This window comes from Saccopteryx bilineata, chromosome 5 (genome assembly GCF_036850765.1).
Source record: "Saccopteryx bilineata isolate mSacBil1 chromosome 5, mSacBil1_pri_phased_curated, whole genome shotgun sequence".
Taxonomy (NCBI): Eukaryota; Metazoa; Chordata; class Mammalia; order Chiroptera; family Emballonuridae; genus Saccopteryx; species Saccopteryx bilineata.
The window spans coordinates 258,228,382-258,250,660 of NC_089494.1; the positions used below are offsets into that span (position 1 = coordinate 258,228,382).

The 22,279-nt window shown below is 46.9% G+C and overlaps 1 protein-coding gene across 2 annotated transcripts in view; it reads left to right on the forward strand.

The window, feature by feature from the left end:
• The first annotated feature begins 9,394 nt into the window (after positions 1 to 9,394).
• Positions 9,395 to 22,279, forward strand: part of BOD1L1 (biorientation of chromosomes in cell division 1 like 1) — a 50,067-nt gene continuing 37,182 nt past the window's right edge. For both annotated transcript variants that reach the window (XM_066232601.1, XM_066232602.1), the window contains exons 1-4: positions 9,395 to 9,731; positions 15,750 to 15,874; positions 20,475 to 20,665; positions 21,149 to 21,763. In XM_066232601.1, the coding sequence (XP_066088698.1) occupies positions 9,489 to 9,731; positions 15,750 to 15,874; positions 20,475 to 20,665; positions 21,149 to 21,763 (1,174 nt within the window). In that variant the 5' untranslated portion in view covers positions 9,395 to 9,488. The remainder of the gene's footprint in view (positions 9,732 to 15,749; positions 15,875 to 20,474; positions 20,666 to 21,148; positions 21,764 to 22,279) is intronic.

Consider the following 22,279-nt stretch of genomic DNA (forward strand, 5'->3'; position numbering starts at 1 on the left):
CTCTGCCTTCTGTTTTATCCATGCCTGTGTTTGGTGACCAGCTAACTCCGCTACAGTGAAGGCACCCACAGGCCAAGGGTTTGCGTGTTTTGCTCACCCGCTTTCTCTCCCACTTGTTTTGGGTGCCTGTGAGGAGCCTAGAATGTATTTGTGGAATGAGTGAATAAATTATCTCAATCAGGCCTCCTGCACACCCCGTGGTCGGTCTCTTATTTTTTCCATTTCACAAATAAGAAGACAAGGCACAGAGAGGTTGAGCCATTGGCCCACAGTCATCCAGCTGAAGCTCAAACTCAGTTGGGGCCCCACCTCATCACCATGACAAGAGCCAGCATCTCGGCCCACCCTCCTCCTTTTATATATTACACATTTAGCCTCGGAAATGCAAATAAATCTGCCCTTGCTTGAGACTTAAATTTAAATTAGTTCTTCTGACATTCATTAGTCAAAGGACTCTCCCCTGTTCTATGTAAATCAAAATGAAGGGAAAAAATGTCCACTTCAGGAGCGAATATGCCTATAATTGTAGGCATAGATCTTTTCTACGACTGACCTTGAATCGTAAGCGACTTAACCACTTACTCATTCCTTCCTTTCCCGCGGCCCGTCCAGCATCCATTATCTCTTTCAAAATCAACTCCAAGGCCGCTTCCCCACAGGGCGCCTCACGGATGACTCAGCCCGCCCCGCACCCTTCCGCACGTGCGCATGCGCATTCTCTTCCACCTCACCCTCGTCTCTACATTATCCAGCTGCTCTTCCTTTATCTCATATGCACTATAGGTACTTACTTAACAAGCATGTTTTGTCTTTACGAGTAGCACGTTGGCTCTCTGAGACTGGAGGCCTGGGCCCAGTGGGCTCCCGTTTCTGTGCCAATTTACACAGGACCAAGGAGATGGCACAGCCACGGGGATCCCAGCTGCCCAACCGCAGGGAATGGGAACATAGGAACAAACGCACATGTTCTTCTCTCTTCATTCCCTGTTGAAAGATCTGAGTTTGGGGAACAACACAAATGTTCTCTTTATAGCAAACTCACTGTTGGACCACCACAGTAAGTTGTTCGACATCTTTACCACTTCAAAGTACGTGCTTATAATAACCTGAAATTACCGCCATCCAGCCCCGCTAGTAATTCCACATCCCTGAGGGAGAACGATGCAGAATGAGGAAAATAGACTTAAAGAGAAATAGGATGGGAATCAAGGAGGCCTCTGCAAGCTGATGCCAACACAGAGCAAAACAGCCCCAGGTTTGCTTTATTATATAGCCATATGCAAATAAGGAAGACTCTGACTTCTGTCTTTTCCTAGTTTTCTACAAGGAAGTTAGTTACCAGTGTAATCATTGCCATTTGAATTTAAAGCAATAAAATTTTAAATAATGCACCCTTGGCCGAATAGCTCGATTGGTTAGAGCATCATCCCGAAGAGCCGAAGTTGCTGGTTTGATCCTCAGTCAGGGCACTTACAGGAACAGATCTATGTTCCTCTCTCTCTCTCTCTCTCTCTCTCTCTCTCTCTCTCTTCCCCCCCCTCTCTCTAAAATGAATAAATAAAATTTAAAAAATTGTAAAATCTTTAAAAATTTGAAATAATGCCATTTAAGTCAATAAAGTTAGATGGTACTGGAGATAGGCCAGCCAGCCACCTGGACTAGTCCCCACAGCTATGCCTCTGTTGTCCCCACAGTGTGGGCCCAGCCTCCAGCCTCGCCAGTCCGAGAAGAATGAATCTGCCCTGGCCAGAGAGTTCGGTAGCTTAGAGCGTCGTCCTGATACACGAAGGTTGTACATTCAATCCCCAGTCAGGGCACATATAGGAACAGATCGCTATTTCTGTCTGTTTGTCTCTCTAAAATCAATACTTTTTCTTTTAATTTTTAAAAAAGAAGAATAAAATTGAACCCCAAGTAGTTTCCAATAAACCCAGCTCTTTGAACCTTGTATGTAAAAACCATTCTCAGGGAGAGACACTCACGGGGAGAGAGATAACCATCGAGGGGTTACTGTACACAGCGCTTCCTGTATTGGCTGGACAGTACTTTTCTTTCCTATAGGTAAATGCAAATATGACCCAAATGTTGCCTAATGACCAGAGTCTGAAGAGGAGTGAATTAGATGATCCCAACGGCTTCCCCCTAATAGCAAAGGCGTGCTCCCCACCGAGACAACACCAACTCCAGACACCGTGGACCCCTTCCATTCTGGCCTTTGTGCCCGCCATCTCCCCTGCAGAAAGATTCCTTTTTCTGAGGTACACTATCCTCATGACTTAGGTATAAATCACTATTTCCTCATCCCCTCAGAAGCCCTACCTAGATGGCCTGGACTGGATTTAGGATATTCTAATAATCACATCATTACCACAGCTCTTGCTTTCATTTCTACTCTGCCTACTTTCATTCTGGGAGGAGTGACATTTAGTTCTCAGGGCACCATGTGCCATTTAGAATATTCAGGAAACACACAGACATTAAGGCTGCAACGTAAGAAACATCCAAGCCTGTAAGAATTTTTTGAGTTTAAAGTCAGGCCAAATTGTCGACAGTTGCCAGGAGGCAAAGTCCCAAGGGGATGGGAAACTACTCCGGAAAACGGGGGTTCTACCACTTATTGTATATCTCAGAATCGGAGGGGAACGTGTAAGGGGTTATTGATTGGGAGACGGGAGAAGGCAAGGGGCGGCAGTCTCTGGGATTGGATAAAAAGTAAAAATGTATCAGCAATCTCTGGGATTGGATAAAAAGTAAAAATATATCAGCAATCTCTGGGATTGGATAAAAAGTAAAAATGTATATACCTGAAACTTCTTTTACATAAGCAGGAATTAGAGATTTAAGTTAATTAACATGATAATAACAATGGGGGTTGGTTTCTGCTCTGGTGGGATGCCTGTTCTGAGGGGGCAGGAAAAGATTCCCCTTACATATCATAGGCATGTTATCAGGTACCATATGTTACTGTACATGCAGAAGACCTTTGTTAGAGAAAAATCCCTCCCCAGGACATGACTCCCCACCATGAACTGCTTTTAGTTAGAAAGTGTTTATTTCAGACCCTCCTGTGGGGTTACTTTAGGTCTTTGAGTTTGCAAGGCCACCATGCAAGCTTCCCCTGAGCTTGTCAGGGTCAGCAAGTGGCCCCTTTTTCACCCACAAAGCTATTTTTTAAATGAGCGAAGGGGAGATAAAAAGACAGACTCCCACATATGCCCCAACCGGGATACATCCAGCAAACCCCATCTGGGGCTGATGCTCAGATCAATGGAGCCATCCTCAGTGCCTGAGGCCAATGCTCAGACCTACTGAGCTATCCTCAGCTCCCAGGGCTGATACTCAAACCAACAGAGCCACTGGTTGCGAGAGGAGAAGATAGACAGAAGGGAGAGGGGAAGGGAAGAGAAGAAGATAGTTGCTTCTCATGTGTGCCCTGACCGGGGATCAAATCTGGACATCTGCATGCGGGGCCAATGCTCTATCTACTGAGCCAACTGGCTAGAGCCTCACAAGGCTATTTTTAAAAAAATAAAAGCAATGTTCTTATATACCAACTCTTCAAATGTAAAACTCCTTTCTATCTTTATGAACATAAAAAGGAATATCTTTTATTTAAAGCCATCTTCTAGATTGCCATCTCAATGACCAACATAGCCAGCTACTCACTAACATTAATAGCTACTAGCTATTTAACTTCATAATGTACCTTACTTTTGTTCATTTGAATGCTATCGTGTAGGTAGAGCGCAGAGCGCATTCCCAGCAGCTGTGGCTGATGCAATGCTGTGAGAACACTCCAGCACCTGAAACCCTCCTAGGCACACCCAGGAGGGAGCTCGCCCGCTGTAAGGAAGTGACTCAGCACCAACCAGGCAGCTCCCTGATCTTTTCAGCCATTGGCTTTGAAGGACACGCTGTAACACCCTATAGGCTGAACCTGTGTATATAAGCTAGCTTACTTCCTGAATAAAGCAGGTCTGCATCACTGAACCTGGTCTCCGGAGTCGGGTCTCTGCGTCTCCGTCGTCCTCACCCCTGGTGGGCCTTGTCCACACTATCACTTCCAGATAATAACTCAACAGCAAAGAAATATGAAAAAAGCAATGTTACTTGCATAAGAGGAGTCCTCTTCAGAAAAAAGAAACAGTGTTCAAACAAACAAATAAGAAAACATGCAATGAGAATATGAGAAAAAGACAATCACTTAAGGAACACCATAAATGGCCATCAGAGTTCTCCAAACATTAGTAAAAAAATTGTTATTTTCAAATTCTATGTCAGCATACCCACTGCTCCTCCCAAAGCCGAGAGCAATTTCTTCACAAAATGGCAAATCTGCATGAGTGTTAACGGACAGTTTAATATGAATTGATGAGCTGCATCACAGAATGTTTCTAACGGAGATAAAACAAGCATATGAGCATTTGCTGAGCCCGCCATGTACTGCACTAAATGGGCATTTATGAAACACATTGCATGTACCCAGGACCACACTGGAGACCTGGCTTTCTGCCTTGACTCTCTTCTCGTTTATGGCACAACTAGAGACTATTACAACTCCGTAATTGCAAACTCTGACTTTGACCTTTTTCTTTAACCTGTCCTTTCCTCAACATGCAGGGCTTCCCCTCACTCTTTGTCCAAACTCCACCCGTTCTTAATAATTCATTTCATCTGCACAGCATATGACAAACCCTTGTCATTTATATGACCTGGCTTACTCCCTACAACTCTGTGAACCAGGCATTCTCTCCACTGTTCAGAGAAGCAAGTGGTTATCTCCGGAAGCGCAGAAGTTCCCACTCCAGTGTCACAGCCACACCTTTGCTGCCTCCGTTTAGTCCAGGGTTGGCAAATGTTTCCTATGAAGGGCCACATGGTAAATACTGTCAGCTTTGCAAGCCATACAGTCTGTCTCAGCTTTAGTCCTGCAGCGAAAGTAGCCATAGCCTGGAAACTAAGCCCAATGGGTGTGGCTATGTGACCGGCACTTCCTGCCAGATGCTAGCTCTGCCAGCTTCTAGCACCCAAGCTCCCCTTTTCGTGCCTGGGAGTGACTCTATTGGTTAATTGGGGAGCTCTCCCCTAAGGAATCCGGCGTTGTGGGAAGACACCAATGTGTGTGAGGGACGCCTTTCAGGGATGCCCCCTTGCTAAGGACAAACATTCCTATGACCCACACAGGACTCCCTCATTACATAAAGTATGAGTAACTATGGGAATTAACATGTCCCTCTTCACCAGAAAGCCTCCCTCCCCCCCATCCCCTCCGCATGTCACGAATTTTCCCCTCCGCTGGAGCTCCTGCTTCACTATCCAAGGGGCTTATGAAACCCACCCTGGTTCTCTGTTGCCATTACTAGTCTCTTCGCATCCCCAATCCACCTTCCATTCTCCACCAGGTAGGACTCACCGACACTTTTAAAGTCCACAGCATCTCTAGGTAACACATGCTCACGCAGCCACCGTTTCCAAAGCACTCTACTCCTGGGCACTCCGACTGGCAGGGAATGAGGAGGTTCCCAGTGTCTGCCAGGTGTTACAGAAACAGCCCTCACCCTGTCCACCATTAACCCATGCCACCCTTCTCTCCATGTCCTGACTCCAGAAGGAGTGACCATTCTTTCAAGTTCTTGCAGGGATAAAAGCAGTCCCCCTTCCCACATAAAGACTGTATAATGCTCAGCCCAACCACCATCTCTACGTTCCTCAGCTGTTTTATTCTGCAATAGTAATAAGGAATAGTGGAGACCATGGAGTGTGCCTTGCAAAGGCAAATAGTACATCTTTTTCGCTCATTCCCTTTCTTATAGAAACTATTGATGGGTCGAACCCCATCCAAGAATGTGTTCTGTTATTATGGAAAAAGTGAACTTCAAAAGTTTCAACTGGGCCCTGGCCGGTTTGCTCAGTGGTAGAGCATCGGCCTGGAGTGCGGGAGTCCTGGGTTCAATTCCCGGCCAGGGCACACAGGAGAGGTGCCCATCTGCTTCTCCACCCCTCCCCCTCTCCTTCCGCTCTGTCTCTCTCTTCCCCTCCCACAACCAAGGCTCCATTGGAGCAAAGTTGGCCCGGGCGCTGAGGATGGCTCTGTGGCCTCTGCCTCAGGTGCTAAAATGGCTCTGGTCGCAACAGGGCAACGCCCCAGATGGGCGTGCTGGGTGGATCCCTGTCATGCGCATGCGGGAGTCTGTCTGACTGACTCCCTGTTTCCAATTTAAGGAAAAAAAAAAAGTTTCAACTGGGCTTTGGGCTGGTGAAGAGCCATTTAGGAAATGATAGTCATCATCCTCTTGATTATGAAAGGTTCAGGCGAGGGCATGGTTTGCAGTGAGACCATCGGGGGGATGTGAGAGAAAAGACACAAACAACAGCCAAATAAGCAGATGGGCTTCCCGGGGTTAGGAGAACATCATATTATAAACCAATGTTTGACTCTCACTGGACTAGCCCCAGGGAACAGGGCTGGGATTGGAGAGGGGTGGGCGGCCGGCAGGCTGGACTGGAGAAAACGAAGAAATCTCAGGACTCAGATCCTGGGCTGGGCGGAGTCTCGTGCTCCAGGATACATACAGCTGGCTACCACAAAGTACCCATACCTTTGTTCCCTTATTCCCAAAATGTTTGTCAAGTGTGTTTAACTGTCACCTGACCATCAGACTTAGGAAATAAGAGCTCAGTCATGCTCGGGAAGATACTGGATCCTTGTTAGGGTGTTGTCAAATCAGATATACATAGAGGGGGTCATTGGTTTTGAAGACCTCACCTCTTTCGTACCTTCACTATTGTCTATTGTCAAATATGATATTACTCTTTCTAAAGAAACAGAGGGGGGAACAAAGCAAAGATGTCACTGGTAGAAAATGATGACTATTTAAACCTTTTTAAAAATATATTTAAATATGTGCTAACCACCCCCCACCCCCACCCCAGTATTCAAAATACTCATTCATAGGACCTACCTGCCTTGGGAAGAAAAGCACCTTGGAACAGCCCAAGCAGCACAGGTCAGAGACCCTGATTCTTTTCAATGTACCTAAAATATTTTCTAAGGCTACCTGTGTGTCTAGTGTAACTTAAACTCATGATACACATATTATGGGCTTTTTAAAAAAAATTTATTCAGTGTGTTCTTCAATAAGGCAGTTAACATACATTTTATAAAATCAGTTGGGAATTATCTATTTACATTATAATCAATTCTTGCCTTATTACAACTTTAAAAATACTTAAGGTTTCCTATATGCTGTTCAGAGGCATAAAATTATTTGCTAGCGCCTGAGCCAATTCATTTTTAGCAGCAAATAACCTTATTGTTTCATTGTTTTTTAAAAGTTTGATTATTATGCCTAATTAAACTTGTGGAGTCTTGCTGAATTTTTATGGGTTATTCTCACTTAGCAATTTCAAAAAATCTAAATAAATCTGATACAGCTACATATCTGGAAAAAAAGACTATGTTTTCATCATACTACACACTTAATAAGTAGCATACACATTTAGCAACATATATTGCATTGTTGGTAATTAGGTAAAGGGAAACATGTCATAATCTCATCCTGTTTTCATAACTAATTTTGAAAATGGATAAAATAATTACATCTTCCACCCTTTTAATCTTGATTGCTTCTCATAATAAATCTTTTAAGACTCATCGCATGACCGTCTCTCTGCAGCCTTCATTATTCCCCTCAAGATGCGTGACATGTTATTGGAATTGAAGCAATTAAGTCAAACTGTTTCTGCGGGAAAGTAAATCCAATTTGGCTAGTTTGATGATGAAAACAGGCTCCATTAATTGGGTTAGATGACAAACATTGCATACTTGACAGTTTCACCCTGAATGAGCTGTGCAGCGTTAGCTGAAAAGTTTTGGCAAAAACAAAATTGAACCACCCAACAACAACCACAACATTTTATCTAAAACTTCATGAAAATAAAAAAATGTTTAGATTTCCCCCAAAGTTTGAATATATCAGGTTAAATACAATACAGCTCATTGGGGGGAAGAGGGGTCTACTCCAAAACCATTTGCTGTCTTGGTAAAGCCTGTCATTCCCCAGAAACTGGGAAAACAAAAACAAACAAACAAAATGAAAGAATAAGGACTAGGTAAACAAATGCTTTGGCCAGTCAGGTGGGTTTTCAATTCTTTGCTTTTCTTTTTTGAAAGAAACAATTTGTTGTTCCACTTATTTACTAGGTCATTGGTTGATTCTTGTATGTGCCCTGAGCAGGAATCTAACTCACAAACTTGGTAGATTGGGAGAATGCTCTAACCAACTGAGCTACCCAGGCAGGGCTCAATTCTTTTCTTTAAACGAAATTGGAGGGCCCAATTGAATAGTCAGCTCACAGCTCATCAAATCCAGTTTTTGGAGATAAAAAATTGAGACATTGCTACGCTAAAACTCCGTCCGCAGGTCCAGTACCTGTTTATATGAACAGGTTTCTGAGAACATACAGCGATAAAAACTAGGAATAAATTGATGCACAACCCTTGTCGTTCTAACATTGGCGTATTCATCCACAGACGTATGAATTTTAAAAAGCAATGATGTTCACTTCATCAAGATGCATTTTCCAATAAATTTTACATTCTACTTATACTTTTGAAAGTCGGTAATATTTGTTTTTGCTTTGATCGTGTACTAATATTTTAAAGACAACAGTCCAGAATCAGGCTATTTGCTTTCTCTGTAACCTTCCACAAGGTAGTGCATCGCTCTGGGCCTCAGCTTCCTACTTTGTCGCTGCAAAGGAATGAGCTAATGCCTGTAAGAGCTCCGGACGCCAAGATCACTGTGACTCGCTATGATCACTGTAATTAAAAGCAAACCCTTTCACTAACCGCCTGTGGCTTCGCCTTCGCCCGCAGGAAAACGGCGCTGGAGGGCTCGGGTCTAGCCAGCCGGCTGGCACACTGGGAGTGACCTGGAACGGGCCCTCGGAAAATGGGGATGATGGGGTGGGGACGAGACAGGAGGCCCCTGGATCTACCACCTCCTTGTAGGAAAACTGGGTTTGATCAAAAGAACAAGGGGGGGGGGGGGGGTTGGAGAGTTTAGAATAAGCAGTTCCATTCCCAGTTCGCAGGAGCCAAAGCGTCAGACCTAACTGCCACCGACAGCAACGGGCAATTCCGGGCAGGCGCCCAGTCGGTGTCGAACCCTCAGAGTAACGGAGCTCGAACGCCGGCCCACCGTGGATTCCGGCTCCCGGCTCCCGCCCCGCCTTCTCGCCGCCGCCCGGGACACCGCCCAACAACCTCGCGAGCGCGCCTGCGCAGACGGCGCCCGGAACTGGCCCCTTGCGGCTTCCGTCGCCAGACCTTCTTTGCTATTGTCACAGTTTTTTCCTCCCTTCCCCCGGTTCCCTTTCACTTCCGGGGTTGCTCTGGATCCGCTGGTTCCGTAACAACATCCCGTTGGCCTTCTTCAGGCGGCGGGACCGCTGCAACAGCCTCCTCCCGGGAGCGCCCGCCCGCCATGGCCACCAACCCGCAGCCGCAGCCGCCGCCTCCTGCGCCGCCGCCTCCCCCGCCGCAGCCGCAGCCGCAGCCGCCGCCGCCGCCGCCCGGCCCCGGGGCTGGCTCGGGCGCGGGCGGGGCGGGCGGCGCGGGGGCCGGCGCGGGCGACCCGCAGCTCGTGGCCATGATCGTGAACCACCTCAAGAGCCAGGGGCTCTTTGACCAGTTCCGCAGGGACTGCCTGGCCGACGTGGACACTAAGGTTAGGGGCGCGCGGGTGTGCGGGGCAGGGGGGCGCCCCCGGGCCGCCGTGTCGGCCGGTCTCCCGCGTGCGTGCACGGGCTTCCTGCCGGCGCTGCCGCTCGGCGCGGGCGCCCATTCATTCACCTGTGGGCTCCCGGGTTCGACCCGACAGGTGCCGAGCACCTACCGGGCTGCTCGGGCGCCGGGAATACTCCCGTGAGCAAGACTGGCGTTGTTCTTTGCAGACGCGTTCGGAAACACCGGTGCTTTCACCTCTGGTTATTTGTTTATTTTTTTCGCGGTTTATTTTGTATCCAGTGCTCTTATCTTGAAGACTTCTGGGCCATGTCGTTGTCCTTTGGAGAAGTGAAGGGGTAATCGAGTCCAATTGTTCGGAGTAGGCATTGCTGGCTTGGCGGGGCGGGCGGGCCGGGGGCTGGTGTGCAAAGATAAGGAGGTAGGTAGAGCTGGACAGCGACGGAGTGGGTTGGGGAGGTCGGGACCAGGGACTGATTTAGATAACTTAGGTCAAGTCACTTCTGCAAAGTGAGAGGGAGGTTCAGGGCGGAGGGGCAGGTGTTGGGGCGAGGAAGAACCGAACCATTCAGTGGGGAATGGAAGGACAGGTGACAGCAGATAATAAAATGGAAGGAGGGCTGGAAAGAAGAGCTCGAGAGAGTTAGGAGGAGAGGGGAAGTCTGCAAAGGGCTCCCCTGTACAAAAAGACTTAGGTGCTGCAAAGGGGGAGGGACTTAGTACCAAATGTCAGAGTGAAAGGGGTATTAGCAGGAACCCAGTAATCGCACCTGGTTCCGCCAAGCACGAGCGGAGGACACCAAGGAGGAGCAATCTTAATGAGATCGATGGAAAGCCGAGAGAGTCTGGAATTCTGGAAGCAAGCGAGGCAGGAAGCTTCAGTTGGAAACAATTGGAAAGTTGTTGCTTTTTTGGGTTTTGTTTTGTTTGGGGAGGGAGAGGGGACTTTGGTTTTGGCTTAAATCTTGTTGGGTCCAAAGACTAGTTTTGATTGGGAGAAGTGTGCTCATAGCATGTTGAGCTGTTCTCAGAAGCCCACTTCTTTCAGAAATGGGTATTTGCAGTGTCCACCAATTTTCCCCTGCGACGTTGTCACCAACCTTTGAAAGTGAACTGCAGGCAGTTCTGCTGTGTCCTCTGGGAAAACCTTCGGGACAACCCTTAATAAGATCTCAGACCCACCATGTAGGCCAGAATACGATGTGATTTTTCAAGGGCATTGGAGTTTCTGCACCACCGAGAATTCCATTTACTTGGGGTGTTTATCTGCGGGAAATCTTCTCACTTTGTTTTACGTAATAGGCACAGCCACCTTTTAAAATGTAATGCCTATTGCCTATTTTTTTTTTAAGGGGATAAGATTAGATAGACATGGCCAGATAAATGTTATCCTGATAAAGCTGGTTATTTGTATCCTGCAAGTAGAGATTTCACTTTTCTGTTCACAGAAACCTACAGCTCTGTGGTATTGTGTATGTAAATTGAAAATTTAAATAAACTGGTGGGGGGTCCCCTATATAAAACTGATCTTTCTCTTCACCCTATCCCCATAAGTGTGATTGCTCTGTGTCTATAATTTTGCTGGCAGGGCCTCTCAAAGGGAGGTCTTAAAACCTTTCTTGGAGGGAAGCACAGTTTCTTAGACAGTCAAATGAAAGCAAGGACCTTCTCTCAAGAAAAATGCACATATGCATATTAAAATGCTATTTTTACAATTCAGAAATGGCTCCCTATTGGAGATTTCGTGAGGCTTAATCTAAAGTGTAGTTTCAAGGACCACAGAATAAGGTCCCTGTTTGAATGTTTGATGCTAGAAAAGATTAGAATGGAAATGATGGCCCCTCCCAACAGAGTATGGTCTTGGGTTCTCTCTCTCCCTCTCAAAAATAGTAAGTTTGAAAGTCTCAAAAAACATACAAATGTCAAAATTTTCTTTATATGGGTTTAACATTCCTATCAATGTGGCAAAGGGGCCAAAGGAGAAATAAGATTCCCTATTCATACAAAGGAGCATCAGTAGTGGAATCCTTGGGTCTCTCATCTGTTCAGAACTCTTAGACTACCTGTGGTATGGTGCTTTTGATCATTGAACCCTAAAGACTGACTTTGCCAAACTCTGGTCTGGAGTAATATGGTATACAGCATTGTAGCAGTTAACTGAATTGTCAGTCACATGCATAGTTAAGCATCAAGGCATTTGATACCTACCAGATGTTCTCTAAGAGCAACCCTATCATCCAGCCTAGTGTGTTCCAAGCAAGATAAGAAGTTCCAGCGTCTGCTGCCACTGCAGAGGATCGTAGAGCCCCTAAACTCTCCTGGGGTCTGAGATCTGAAAATAGCAGACCAAATCAGCCCTCCCACTCAGAGACTTGAAACTTTGGGCAATCCCAGCATCCACCTAATGCTGAGACTCCTCTGTTGCAGACTTCCAGTTCCCAGATCCCTCGAGTAGGTTAAGAGGTTACAAAGCCATTCCGACCCCTTTGCACTGATTAGCAGCTGGAGAGTGAGAGGAGGGAAGGTCCACTGGTCCATCTTTCTGCCCCAGGCAAGGAGCTTGCCAGACAAGTAAATATAGCGTCTCTCTTCCCAGGTCATAAAGGCCAATTTTTAGATACTTTCTCAGGTATAAATGACTCCTGGTCACTGTGATTATTGTCTTTTTTCCCTTTAGATTCTAAAGGAATATCAAAGACAAAAATACATCAGTTTATTCACCTGGTACGATGTACCAGGCACTGTTTTAGATACCAGGGATATAGCAATGAACAAAAAGTCCTTGCTGACCTGACCTGTGGTGGCTCAGTGGATAAAGCGTCAACCTGGAACGCTGAGGTCACTGGTTCCAAACCCCAGGCTTGCCTGGTCAAAGCACATATGAGAAACAACAACTATGACTTGATGCTTCCCACTCTCCAGCCCCCCCCTCCTCTTTCTCCTCTCTCTGAAATCAATAAATAAAATATTTATAGAAAATGTCCCTGCTGTGTGGAGCTTCCGTCGCAGCAGAGACAGACAGGCACTAACTAATGTGTGATAGGGCCCATGGAAGAAATAAGGAAACATGCATCTGGAAAGGACTGATCTGTTTTGAGTGAGTTCAGGGAAGATTTCAAATAAGAACCGACTTGAGCCACTTCTGAAGGCACTGTGCACCATCTGGGACGGAGTATTTCAGGTGGAGGCCACAGCAAGTGCAGAGAGCCTCGGGCAGAAACTGCAGAGACAGTGACAGGAGCTGGGACCCAGCGCCCCTCCCGTCTTCCCGCTCTGGCTGGCCTTGGCCATTGTGAGAGTATGCCTTTTCCCTGGCCTGGGAAGCCACTGGCAGGTGTTCTGTGTAAGAAGGACATACTCTGACTTCCAGTTTAGAAATGGGTTGGCCATGTGTAATTACGAAGTGTCCCCTTCACGCTTGGTCGTGATCTGGTTTGGGCAATAAATTATATGGTTGCCCTAATTTTAAAAGATTTGCACTAGCCACCATGTGGAAAATAGACTTCGGGTGGGCAGGGGCAGATGCAGAGAGTTGGGTTGCTGTAACCTGGACAGGAGATGAGAATGCAGCGGACCAGCTCATGCGGGAAGTGGTCAGCTTCGGGATGTGCTGTGGTGTTCATGCTGACAGAATTTGCTAATGGTTTTGAATTTGCGGTGGGAGAGAAGGAGCGAATCAAGAATGATTCCAAGGCTTTGGACCAGACAGCACTGGAAAAGAAAAGAGAGAAAGAGAAAGATTTCCAGAAGAATACAGGAGTCCTTGTTCTTTCAGTGAAAGCCACCAGGTGTTTTCCTGAAAGGAGAATGCAAAACATGGAAAATGACCTGTTACAGTTCAGATTGGAGCTTGCTGTGGGTGACCAGAGTGCTGAATGTATTTTTGATATTTCTATTTTTTAAATTAAATTTACTGGGTGAGACTGGTTAGCATAGTTCTGCAGGTTTCAGGTGCCCAGTTCCACAGATACGTGTCTGTAGGCTGTACTGTGTTCACCCACCCCGGTCAAGCCTCGTCCGTCACCATTTGTCACCTCTATACCTTCTCCTACCCCCCCCCATCGCCTCACTTGCCAGTGTCCGTGAGTTTTGGGGGGATTTTTGTCCTTTTCCTGCTCAATCTCTCCACCCTCCTCGCCCAGCCCCTTGCATCTTCGATGTTTTTAGCCTAATATTTCTGAGCTTTGGGGATACTGGCAAATAGAATTATATTTTACAGTTTTGCTGAAAATCCCCAAGAGAAAGGATTAGTTTTAGTTCACATTAATTTTGGGTAAATGGAGAAGAACATGAGTAGTGATCATGAGGCTGTTTCTTGTAGGTTTGAAAACAAGAATTAGCAAAAGTCTAGAAACTGGAAGGTACACCAGGGCATCACCAAGGGCTGGAAACTTCATCATCCCTGTTGGCGATGGCTGCCCAGTCATCTCATCCGGCAACTGTGTTTTAGGTCTTATCTGCTAAGCAGTGTGGTGAGCTTCCTGCAAACAGAGATTAAGGGAGCATGGAAGGAACAGGCTTATGCTTCAGTGAGGAAATAAATATCCCCCCCTCCCCAAAATACAATGCAGTGCAAGAACTGTGGAGAGGATAGTGTGTGTGGAAGACGGGAGAAACGCGGAGAAGGGCCACGTGAGCCGCCTTGCGAGTCAGGATGACTGCACAAATTAGGGCGGGCTCGGGGGGCGAGCAGCTTGCCAAACGGACAAGTAGCGGGAGTGTCGGCACAGAAGAGCAAGGACAGGAGAACTCCGGCTGGAGCAGAAGCTTCCGAGGGCGGGGGAGCAGATAGCAGAAGATGAGCTTGCACCCTTGTGTAAAATCATGTGGAGACACTCAAAGCCGTCTGCCTAAGGAGACCCTAGGAAGATGAGTGGTGGGGACAGCTAGGAACGGAGTGTGCAGTCCTGCTTGAGTGGCTAGACGTTCCTTCTAGGCAGTGGCCTTTTCAGTAGAGACATGGTATGTGTTCTCTCTTCTGCTTTCCTTACGTCAGGGGTTGGTTGTCAGCCTCAGCAGTGTTGACCTTTTTGGCTGAAAGGTTCTTTGCTGTGGGGGGTTCCCCTGTGCACTGTAAGATGTTCAGCAGCACCCCTGCTTCAACCCATAGATGCCAGTAGCAGCTCCCCGCATTTGTCTTCAGACATTGCCAAGTGTCCCCTGGGGTGGGGATGGGGGTAACCACTCCCAGTTGAGACCCACTGCCTAACATCAAATGTAACGCCTAGTTCCTGTGCTTGGCCCTCCATAACTTCTCTTGGATCCATGCCTTGCAGCCCATTTCTACCACCCCAGTACAGACCTATCACCAATTAATTGCATACTTTCCTAAGTATATGTTGTGTCTATTAATCTTTCACTGTGGGAGGATTAATCATCAGAAAGCTCAGCCATCCCGTATCCCTCTGCTCGTATGTGCCGTGGCTTGCCATCCCCCCCCCCCCCCCCCACACACACACACACTTCTAATCAGGTTCCCAGCTCCTCCTGGTCCCGTCCCAGCCATGTCTCCAGCCTCACTGCTCTGCATTCTCTTTTTCAACCAAATTTGGACTTAACAGTTGGTGGGACAAATGCTCCCATCCCTGCATTTTCTCGTCCACTTGCTCTTCGCTTGTATTGTTGGCTGTACCTGCAAGGTGGTCTTCGATTTCCAGCTGCACTGTCAGCCTTGAAGGCCCAGCTCAAATGCCACCTTCTCAGCACAGGCTTCCTCTTCCTCTTCCTCCTCCTCCTCCCTTCCTTTGCTCCCTGTCATCACAGTAACACTGAAGGTGTCGATTTTCTTTTTTTCTTGTCTACAAATGACGGGTATGTCTTTCTTCTTTGTACTTCTTATCTCTCCAAGCATAAGCTGCAAAACTTTGTTGCCATTTTGCCATGTTGATACACTAATCTAAGAAATTTGGACACTTAAAGATACTCAAGACCTGAGTTGTCAATGTTGTTATTGTATACCACTGGAGATGTTCAACATTTGTCTTTTTTCTTTTCTTTCTAGCCTGCTTATCAGAATCTGAGGCAGCGCGTTGACAACTTTGTTGCGAACCACTTGGCAACTCATACATGGAGCCCCCACCTCAACAAGAACCAGCTGAGAAACAGTATCCGACAGCAAGTCCTCAAGTAAGTCTGGCAATCCCGGAGTTCCGAGGGCTGGAGAACTCACAGCCGACGCCCCGGGAACGTGCTGCACAAGTGTGTTCGCCTCCTGATCATTTGTGCAGTTTGGCTGCTTTGTGTTGTGATGCAGTGTGGTTTTTATAAAGGCTCTAATCACTTCACATTTCCCCGTAAACTGTAGCAGTCTGACTTCTCCTTTGGAACTACTGAAGGAAGGGAATGTCAGTGCAGGCATACTGTGAGCAGATGGCGGATGCCAGGCTAGCCTATACAGTTCTCATTCACAGCCATTGTCTTGGCCCTAATAGAGAGGGCTCCATTATTTTACAAATAAAGCCCGCTGAAAGGTCTTTTATTTGTACATATAAAGCCACTGAAATTAAATTAATTTCCCCTGGCTTTCGAGGCTGTGGCTTCTGTCTTCTCTCCCAGCCTGCCCCCTGTTTTGTCTCTTGCATTTTGTTGTGAGTTTAACTGCTCTTTACTGATGATGTTGCCAAAAATAAAGGGAGAAAGGTGCATTTGGACCTGCTAAGACCATTTCCCGATGAACATCATAAAATAAAGAGAAAAAGAAGAGCTGAAATGTTTAGAGAAATCAAAATATCATATTTATTCCCCCAAAAGCAGAAAGACAATATTATTACAATATTATCTTGTTCTTAAGTATAAATATTTGCCAGGACAAGACGACTCGGCCTTCTATCCCTGCGTCCGCCCCCAACAAAGGTGACAAGTTATCTAAGGAGCACCTACCTACTTACTCTTCCTGCTGGACAAATATTTACATCCAAGCACATCCTTTTGATTGAAGTGTGGCTTTAAAACTGTGAAACAGATCGGCTTTCAGCCTGCCACCTCTGAATTCCCTCTTGTCCCCTGGGAACCTTGAGTGCTGGCCCTACACAGGAAGCCCTACACAGCCAGCTCCACAGTCCAGCTCAAAGACCCATTGAGCCCCAAGTAATGCGAGAACCAGGCGGGGGCTCACACCGTCTCCCTGTGAAGAAGGAAAGACGGAGATCTAACAATAACTTGGTTGTCTACATTTTACAGGATGTTGGGGGAACCTGTAAAGAGTTCAGGTGACATCAAAAGGTCCCATTAGAGGGCTGCATAGTAATACCTGTAGGCTGGGAGTCAAAGTCTTTCCTGGAAAAGCTGAGACTGGGAGGGGCCTGTTGGGTTGACAGGCCTGGAAGTTGACTCATTTGCTGGCGTTTAGGAGAACAATCACCAAAGTGGCAGGTGGGTGGGTGGGCTGGGGGGGGCCAGCCGACCTGCTGTCACTCCCACACTCCACAGAGCCTTGCTGATTGCCTGGCGGCCTCGCTTTCACAGCTGAGTATATTGCTGTAAGCGCATGTTTGCGTTCTCTTTCCTTGTGTAGAGAGACTTAAATGAGGGACAGTCTCCTGCAATGGCATCTACTCCTTAGCATCCAGCACCTGCCAGCAGGGAGCAGCCATTGATTCCATTCTTTTACGGGAACTAAGCTCAGCAATGCCCATGTTAAAACCAGGCACTTAGAATGCCTGCTGGACCCGTGTGAGACATGTGTTCTCAGCATCCGGGCAAGGTGAGGGCTGGCTGTGAGTGTCAGCCAGGGGTTCTTGGGACTGGCAGGAGAGTGCTGGAGCGCTCCCCCTGTAGGTGACGGGAGCAGGCGGCTCCCGGATAAGCCAGGCACTTAGAATGCCTGCTGGACCCGTGTGAGACGTGTGTTCTCAGCATCCGGGCGAGGTGAGGGCTGGCTGTGAGTGTCGGCCAGGGGTTCTTGGGACTGGCAGGTGCGTGCTGGAGCTCCCCCTGTAGGTGACGGGAGCAGGCGGCTCCTGGATAAGCCAGTCAGTGCTCTTCCTGGGACACGCCCAAACTTTCTTCTAGCTATGTTATTTATTTTGAATGAACTAGTCTCTTACTTAAATTCTATTAGTAAAGTTTGTGTTACTGATAATGACATTTTAAAGCTTCCTTTAAAAAGAAGTATTTCATTGGGTCTAATTAATGGTATAGGGATGTACTGGCCCCCATGAATACAATTGCAACCAGTATTTTGTACATTGTCTTTGAGAGACACACACAGTTGACTGTTGTGTTGAATCACCTACAGTTTGCCACATTGTAGGACAAAAATAGTCTTATATCAGCAATTTTGAATGGTTCAACTTAATAACTAATCTGCAGACTCAATACAGGGAAAATCTTATTTTACCTATGTATCTCTTTGTACAACCGAATTTTAAAATGCTAGCTAGCTCAAAGATATCTTTGAGTGTGTGTGTATGTGTGTGTGTGTGTGACAGGTACAGAGAGGGACAGATAGGGACAGACAGACAGAAAGGGAGAGAGATGAGAAGCATCAATTCTTCGTTGTGGCATCTTAGTTGTTCATTAATTGCTTTCTCATATGTGCTTTGACGGGGGGGGGGGGCACAGCAGAGCGAGTGACCCCACACTCAAGCGGTGACCTTGGGGTTTCGAACCTGGTCCCTCCGCGCCCCAGTTTGACACTATCCACTGCGCCACTGCCTGGTCAGGCAGCTCAGAGATATCCTAACCAAATGGGCTAAAAGGGATTTAAACGAAAGACAAGGTAATATTTTCCACCAGCTATGGACACAGCTGTCCTTGACCCAGAGTGTAGCTTCTCTCTAGCGAGGCAGCTGTCCGTGGCCATACCTCACTGGAGCGAGCCCACCGAGAGTGGCGGGGGCCTCAGCGCTGGCCTCCAACTTTGTTTATGATCAGAGCCGACCACTGTGAGAGTGGACTGAGGAGACTGGGACCAGAACACAGGCAGAGGCTGAAGCAGTCATCTTGGGTGGGCAGCTTTGATTTTTTATTTTATGCCCTTATACTTGGTGCCTTAAATCTAAACATTTTAAAGTTTAAAGGTTGCGATTGCTTGTTCTTGTTTCTTTCCCACCTGCTACACTTTAAAGACACCTCTACAATGTAGCAATGTTTGCTGGATTTGCTTTTTTTTTTTTTTTTAATCTTAGAATTTCAAAAAGCAGGTTACCTACTTTGAGCAGATTTGACTCATTTTTCTTTGTGGCCTACATACGTAGCACTGTAGTGTAACACACGGCTGCAAGCTGCCTCAGGAAATGAAATGAAGTTCATCTTTCAGTCTGGACAGAGCTGCACTCAAAACTAGCATTTAAATATAAGGGGAAACTCCTCACCCTTTCTCTGCAGAGAGCCTGAGGCCGGGAAGCTGGGAGGGGCCGGACTCTGCTCTTCTACACTGTCCAGGGGGCTTCTCAAGCTCTTTCTTTAGGAAGAAACAAGTTTAAGTATGTTTCTTTTCTTTTTGTATTTTTCCTACGTGAGAAGCGGGGAGGCAGAACTCCCGCATAAGCCCGACCAGGATCCACCCAACATGCCCCCCAGGGCGTGATGCTCTGCCCATCCAGGGTGTTGTTCCACTGCAGCGGGAGCCACTCTAGCGCCTGAGGCAGAGGCCATGGAGCCATCCTCAGCGCCCAGGGCCAACTTTGCCCCAAAGGAACCTTGGCTGAAGGAGGAGAAAAGAGAGAGAGAGAGAGAGGAGAGGGGGAAGGGTGGAGAAGCAGATGGGCACTTTTCCTGTGTGCACTGACTGGGATTGAACCCGGGACTTCCACACGCTGGGCCAATACTCTACCACTGAACCAACTGGCCAGGGCCAAGTGTGTTTCTTAAATTCATATCTTCTTAGTTTGCTCGCAGCTCCTTGTGAGTATCTGCGCGTTTGAACTCAGTTGCCCCGTCTGCTCCTCTGCTTCCTGTAGCTGACATTTCTTTAAGCTCTTTCTTCTCTTCTGGAGACACCAAGACCCAGTTATCTCATATATCTAACACTTTCCTGTTCCTCTCTGCCCCTGCGGTGTGTGGTGTGGCCCAGGGCCTGTCATCTTGTATTTGAATTGTTTATGTCAGTTTTCTCACTAGACCAGGGACCAGGCCTGATTTGTGGCAGCTCAGTTGCCAGCATGGTGCTTGTTAACATAGGAGACACTCATAACATAATTGTTGAATGAATAAATCATCCAGGTTTTTGTTATAGCAAGAAGATAATAAAAAGAAAGCCAGAAATCTTAAGTTTTATTTTTGTCAGTTTGATAAAATTATACTTTGTGTGTATTTCTCAGTTTTCCTGGAGACTAATATTTGTAAAAGGCTTTCATTTTTTGTTTGTTTGTTTGTTTAAAAATAAAGGTGCAGAGTCCATGATGTATTTTATACCCAGAACTCAGGTTTAGTGTTGATGTGCCCCTGGGCGCCAGGGGCAGGGTGGCGTGAGACAGGCAGCCTGTCAGCCTGGGCCCTAGATGGTGTCCTGTGTCTATTTGCAGGGGTCTTGTTCTGTTTTGTCTGCTTTAGTGGAAACTCTGTGACGCAGGGGTGCGGGGTTTGGAGACTTTGCACTGAGGTATGTCTAAATGTCGGGAGAGTGAGAAAGCTCATTTTTCAGCGCCTGTTCTTTCTCTGCCCTGATAAATGGGTTGGGAAGAGTTAAAGTTGGGGAGATAAGTTTGACCTAAAAGTAATTAGTGCAAATAACATAAAATTATATATATATTCTAACCTTTCTGTGAATGACTCTGTGTTTCAGATCAGGAATGTTGGAGTCTGGGATTGACCGCATCATCTCTCAGGTTGTGGACCCAAAGATCAACCACACATTCCGGCCACAGGTGGAGAAGGCTGTGCACGAGTTTCTGGCCACGCTGAATCACAGGGAGGAGGCGTGCGGCAGCGCGGCCCCCGACGAGGAGAAGCCGGACCCCTCCGTCGTGACGCAAGGTGACGCCTTTCCGCTGGGGCCAGCCACCGCGCTCCCTCTTGAGCTGAGGCTCAAGTTAGGGCGTTTGGTTTTCTGAAGCTTTTCTCTACTTGGCCACAGAAGTAAAATTATATTATTTCAAATATCACCAAATTCCTCAACAGGCATAACACTTTTTTTGCCTTAACATAAAATAGGCATTTTTATGATGTATGCAGGTATGTGTATGTTTCAACAGTGAGAATAATTTAAATCATTAGAGAAGATGCTGTTTTTCTGGGAACGAGGCTGTTCTCGGTGTTGCCTCTCTTAAGCTGCCGTGTCAGAGGAGCCGAGAACCGGCGTGTGCCGAGGCTGGCCCTGAGGCCTGGAAGTCTAAGGGCTCAGTGTGCGCCGCTCAGCGTGTGCCTCATGAAAGGATGATGGTGGCCAGTGGCCTTGACTCAACCCCGGGGGTTTGCCTTCTGCATAAATTTATTCTACAGCTTACCTTTCCCTCACAGGTGTGCCCACTCCTGGGCCCAGTGCTAATGTTGCCAATGATGCCATGTTGATCTTGGAAACCATAACTTCTCTCAACCAAGAAGCCACCGCCGCCAGGGCTTCGACGGAAGCGTCCAGCGCCAAGGCCGGTGAGCGGGTGTCCAGGAGACTCCCGTCGCAGCCGAGCGCAGACGCGGGCGCCGAGAAAGAGAGAGCTCCCGAGGACATGGCTGAGAGGGACAGGGCGGCCCCCGACTCCACGGGGGAGGCGCAGGAGACGGGCCCCAAGGCGGACGAGCCCAGTGACGCTTCCTGTCCAGTGGAAGACATTAAAAACCACACAAAGGAGAGCAATAGTTCAGTTCTGCTAAATAAAGATGTTCAACAGGAAAGCAGTGACCAAAAAACTAAACCAACAGACAAAGGTGAAAAGAAAACAGACAGCAACGAAAAAGGAGAAAGAAAGAAAGAAAAGAAGGAAAAGACTGAAAAGAAATTTGATCACTCAAAAAGGGGTGAAGATACACAAAAGGCCAAAGAGGAAAAGCAAGCGAAGGATAAAGAGTCGGAGGGCACGAGAGTTCCTTCGGAAAAGAGCAGTAATAGAGCTAAAGCCACGGACGGGACGAAAGAAGGTAAACACTTGCAAAAATCTACGGCCCTTGAAAGAACTAAGGGTGTCCACTGGGGGTAGCAGATTTGCCTTCCAATTTTAATAGATTTGATTCTTCCATTTCAGAAGCTGGAGAACTTACCTCCCCTTTGCTAAAAGATGAGCAATAAACATTTGTGTATTCTCTATGCTAGTGTGTATGAATTCACATCGGAAATGAACAGAGGAGCTCTGAGCCTTGTGATGTAACTCAGGATTTACGGCCATACATTCTTTCAAGCAACTTAATTGATAGTCGTATATCCTAATCTTTAAAATATTCCATAGTAACTATATTAGCCTCTTAACATTTGCTTTCGTTTCAGTCATTTATATCATAAGTGAATACTTTCATTTTACTGGATAATAGTTTGCTGTTGAATTTTCTGGGAATAATTCTACCTTATTTGATATTGGTTGCTAATGCGAGGTTTTTATATCTAAAATTGACGTTCTTTGAAATGTATTTAAAGCAGGAGGTCTTAACTGTGACTTAGGA